We start from the raw sequence: 4,775 nt of genomic DNA on the forward strand, positions 1-4,775 counted from the left end.
TCCCCTAATGGACACAAGAACATTTGTTCCTGAAGGTTGTCAGAATGAGCTGGCAGGTAAAGCATCAGACTGAAGCCAAGAAGAGGAGACTCTGTAATAGGTTTTTAACTTACCTGCTGCGACCAAAAGACATTTGCTGTGTCTCTTACTCTTTCTTTTGTCAATATTTGAGAGTCATTCTGCAGAGTCCACACTCCCACGAAACACAGAGACTCTCAAGACAAGTTAGCAGGAACAAGACTGACTAGAGACTCTGGAGTTAAGTAAGTGGTTTTACTTTCAAGTGTCATGGTGCCAGACTTGTAACTCAAGCTAACAGTAGAATATATAGAGGATAGTAAAGACAGAGAAATTCAAGCACCTGAAAATTATCAGCCAGCACTGCACAGCCAGAGAATTCTTCTGAACAAGGTTTAACCCCTGTACAAAGGTTAACACCACACTGAGAAATGCATTTTGGTCAACAAGAAAACAGTTACACAGGTCTAATGATTACTGACACTGGCTCTCCATCTAAACCTGGCCAGCATCTCTCTCCCCTTTCTGCTTTACAGAACAGAACCTTTCACTGAATGCTACCCAGATAAAAAGGGAGCTTTAATGTGCCAACTCAAATATATATATAATAACTTAGCACAGATTTGAGACGTGGCCATTTAATGTTTGATTAAGCTCTAAATCAGTGTCAAGAGAGAAACTAACAGAACTCCAACACCACACTGAAATAACTTAGCACATTTACAAGAAGAACAGTTAAGGTATGGCTAAAAGCTGTACATTCCACCTGAAGCTCAGCTGTTACTACCAGCCATTCCCAGTATGCTTATTCCTTCTCCCACGACTACCCATTGATGCGGTAATTCACATGGATTTCAGGTTTGATGTCACACACAAGAGACAAGAGCTGGGAGAGGACCACCTCCCGGTTCTTCTGGAAGTTCTGCTGGATGACACTCATCTTCTCCTGGGTCTCTTTCTCAACTTCAGTGGTGCAGCTGCCATGAGATCCAAGTGCCTACAAAATAGCAAAGATAAAGAGAAAGCTCACATGTGAGTAACGTAACAAGGAGAACATTATGCTTAGCACTGTATTTTGTTCTTCTGACCGCCTCAGTGGCGCATATCAACCATTAATTTTTGCTGAGGGAAGAACTGCACTGAAAAACCAGCAACCAAAAAAAGTACTGTTGGATTCTCTGCACAGATTTCCCACTGAACTTGTCCAAGTTTGTGTTTTATACACAGCCCATGCCTTTTGTCCTCTTTTATTCATTATCTGTCAGTTTAGAGCATGAGCTTCTGTAGAATACCTGAACTAAAAGTTCCTGCTGTACTGGTGACTGGAACCAGGAACCCCTGGGCACTACTGTACTGGAAAGCTCGAGGAAAGTGACACCCATGATTTAGTTTAGGTGCAGTCTTCACATTATCCCACTGCTTCTACCCCAAGAGAATCCTTATAAAAAGCTCTGCCTTCCTAACAGGACTGCAGGCCGTGTGATACACACAGCAAAGAGACTCTCACAGCTTACAACGCCCTTCTTGATCCATAAGCAAGGGCAGAAAAGCAAATTCCCTTTATAAGTGGGGGGAAAAAAGGCACAGAAGAATGCTGAGACGAGCACCCTGGGACTGCAATTCAAAGAGCTTCCCTCTCTCGAGAAGGATATATAAAACCAAACCAGCTGACAAGCAGTGAAGTCCACATTATTAGCCTGGAATTGCCTGGTATCATGTGCTTAGTGAACCCAGCTAACAAGGGATTGTAAAAGATTAATCTTGCCCTCCTGCACGAAGGCAGGAGAACAGAGGAGGTGGGACTGTGCTTACCAGAACATGGACAGAGGGGACACTGTCAGGGCATTTTCCAAAGACTTCAGAATTGACAGGGGCACATAGGCAGTGAAAACCACCTCGGCTGGGAAAGGGTATCAGTTCCCCACCTTCCAGGAATACCTCCTCTTGCTCAGAAGGAAAACACACCTCTTGGGACACAGCAGGGAACTGTGTGAGCAGAACACAAGCCTTGCATCTGCTCCAACACATTAGTGTTGTAGAAAACAGCTTGTCACAGAGGGAATGAGCTTGGTCTTTTTTGACGCTGCTACATACAGGGGGTTTTGGGAGGCTGCCACCCATCAGGGCACCAGACAGTACATGAGCTTATTAAGCTAATTCCCTGCCAGTCAATAGTTCTGGCCGTTAGATGCAATACACCGTGTTCTGATTCATTCCCACTGGTTTTTCCATGGCACGTGGCAGTGCATCAGAGGAAGGCAGTTTAGGGAAGTACTCCTCCAGCAACATGTTCCACCCTGAGGGCTCCTCTCAGGGCAAGTAACCCCAAACACATGGGTAAAGGGGCTGGGTAGGTAACAGGGAACGAGCTAGAAAACAAACCGCTGCTTCCTTGGCCTTGAACTCTTTCTCCCTCTGCAGGCGGTACTGCTCAATCTCTGCCTGGGCTTCTTCTTTGGCCTGCTTCAGCCTTCGATTCTTTCCTGTTTGCAAAGAACACGACAAATGAAATACAGAAGAGAAAGTATTGAGTGTATTCCTCCTCTCCAACTACCCAATGAACAACAATCATGAGAGCATTTGCTATTCCAACAGCTCCTTCTGCAGGAGGCATCAGCAAGATTAGTCAACCTCAGGAGCACAAGGTTCCCCCATGTGCCAACAAGCCATCTCCAAGCTCACCATGCAACAAGCTTCTGCCAGCGAGAGGTTCTCCGGGAGAGTGGATGCATTAGACAACTGTAGGTCTGGCCTTGCTCATGTGAGCGTGCAACCTCTCTGAGGGATCCCAAAAAGTGCAGCAAAGAGAATATTAAGTCTTAAGCTTTGCCTCAGGCCAAATGTGCAACTCACAGAAGAACTGGCCACTGCATCAACTTCCCCTCTCGGACTTTCCACTCCATTCTCCCCTTCGAAGCTATCACTAGAGTAAGCTACAACAATCCTAAGCTACCAGGGACAGAGCTGCAAGACAGGGCAGCTTCATTAAAACAAACGAATATATGTTTGAACCAGGAAACATTTGTAAAGGAGAGGATCTTTGTAACCTGAACTTCTCTCACCCAGCAGAAAAAGCTAACTTGGATCCTCATGGAGAAGCTCTTTCAGCTCTATAAAATCTCAATTATCAACAGACAAATACACTGTATTCATCAAGAAGAAACAGAAAACAGTTAAAGGAAAGGAAGACACCGATAAGCACAAGCACACCAGAAGGAAGGCCCCGCTGCCATGGAGAACGGGTTTCCATGGGGGGTCTCCTGCTAGCGAGGCCCCCCGGGGCCAGGAGCCACCGAGACCCGCACAGACCGCCCCAGTCACCTGCACGAAGGCTCCCCACCGCTGCCGGATTCGTGCCTCACGCAGGGGATGAGCACCGGGAGACGCTGACCCGCGCTCCGCTCCCGACGAGCCCGCGGCACTCGCCACGGCGCCGCGCTCCGCTCCACCGCCGTACCCCCGCCCTACAGCGGTCTAACACCCACCGTCCCCCGGCAGGGCCGCGCCGAGACCTCCCCGCTCCGCTCCAGGCCCGAGAGGCCTGGGGCGGCCGCTCCAGGCTGGGCTAGGCCCGGCCGGGCCCCCCTCCGCCGCCACCAGCTCCGGCCCTAGGCCGGGCCGTACTCACGCTTGCGGGCCTCGGCCACCTTCTCCGCGGCGCGTTTCTCGGCCTGCAGCAACTGCTGGATGCCCTGCGACTGACTCGCCATGACAGCACCTCCACCACCCGGCCCGGCCTTCCCCGCCGCAAACAGCCCTGCGTCAGGCCCGGCCCCGCCTCCGCCGCACGGCCCAAGCCCAGCCCCGCCTCCGCCGCCCTGTTGGTGGCGTGTTCCCCGGCGGAACTCGGGTCTAACGGCGGCGGAGAGGTGCGGGGGAGCCGGGCGGTGTTTGTGCCCCTCCCCTGCGCAGGAAAAGAGGATTAAAATACGAAGGGAACATCCCTTAAAGCGGGGAGGCAGTGGGTGGAATGTGGAAATCGGGAAAGGGACTGAAACCTGGAGAGGGGCTTTGGACAAGGACCTGTAGGGACAGGGCAAGGGGAATGGCTTTAACCTGCCAGAGGGGAGATGGAGATGAGCTCTGAGGCAGAAGCTCTTCCCTGTGAGGGTGCTGAGGCACTGGCACAGGGTGCCCAGAGAAGCTGTGGCTGCCCCATCCCTGGCAGTGTTCAAGGCCAGGTTGGACACAGGGGCTTGGAGCAACCTGCTCTAGTGGAAGGTGTCCCTGCCCGTGGCAGGGGTTGGAACTGGATGAGCTTTAAGGTCCCTTCCAACCCAAACCAGTCTGGGATTCTATTAATTTATTTTTATTTATTTCATGTTTTCAATCACTGGCCTTGCAGCAAACACAGAATACATGCTACTGCTGGCACCATGGGAAGCTTTGGTCCCCTCTGGGCAGCAGCATCTCCTCCCAACTGCCCAGGATATGGGGTCTCACCCACAAGCACAGAGGAAGATGTAATTGTCCGGGACTACCTCTATAGGGGCCCCTAGGCACCCACCTGCAGACACACACCCCCTATTTCACCCTGAGCCCACTCCAGCCCAGCCCGTGGCCGTCACATCCCAGGGATGATTTAAAGCCCAGAACACAGCTCCTCCGATTTAAGAGTATAAATTAGAGTCACTGCTGAAAAATATCGCTCTGACGAAGCACCAGAGCTGTGACAGGGACTCGCATGGCTGCAGGGAGGAATGGGGGGCTGCTGTCACACCTCTTCTGTCCCCCATGATGGAAGCGCCAGGAGACAG

The 4,775-nt window shown here is 51.2% G+C and overlaps 1 protein-coding gene across 1 annotated transcript; it reads right to left on the reverse strand.

Moving 5' to 3' along the window:
* Nucleotides 1-254: 254 nt before the first annotated feature.
* On the reverse strand, nucleotides 255-3,913 carry ATP6V1G1 (ATPase H+ transporting V1 subunit G1). The gene is made up of 3 exons (XM_030507415.2): nucleotides 3,647-3,913; nucleotides 2,401-2,501; nucleotides 255-1,015 (listed from the first exon to the last, which is right to left on the reverse strand). The coding sequence occupies exons 1-3, from the start codon at nucleotides 3,726-3,728 to the stop codon at nucleotides 842-844; spliced, it is 357 nt and encodes a 118-aa protein (XP_030363275.1). The 5' UTR covers nucleotides 3,729-3,913; the 3' UTR covers nucleotides 255-841.
* Nucleotides 3,914-4,775: the final 862 nt, after the last annotated feature.

Source organism: Strigops habroptila, chromosome 15 (assembly GCF_004027225.2).
Source record: "Strigops habroptila isolate Jane chromosome 15, bStrHab1.2.pri, whole genome shotgun sequence".
NCBI classification, from domain to species: Eukaryota; Metazoa; Chordata; class Aves; order Psittaciformes; family Psittacidae; genus Strigops; species Strigops habroptila.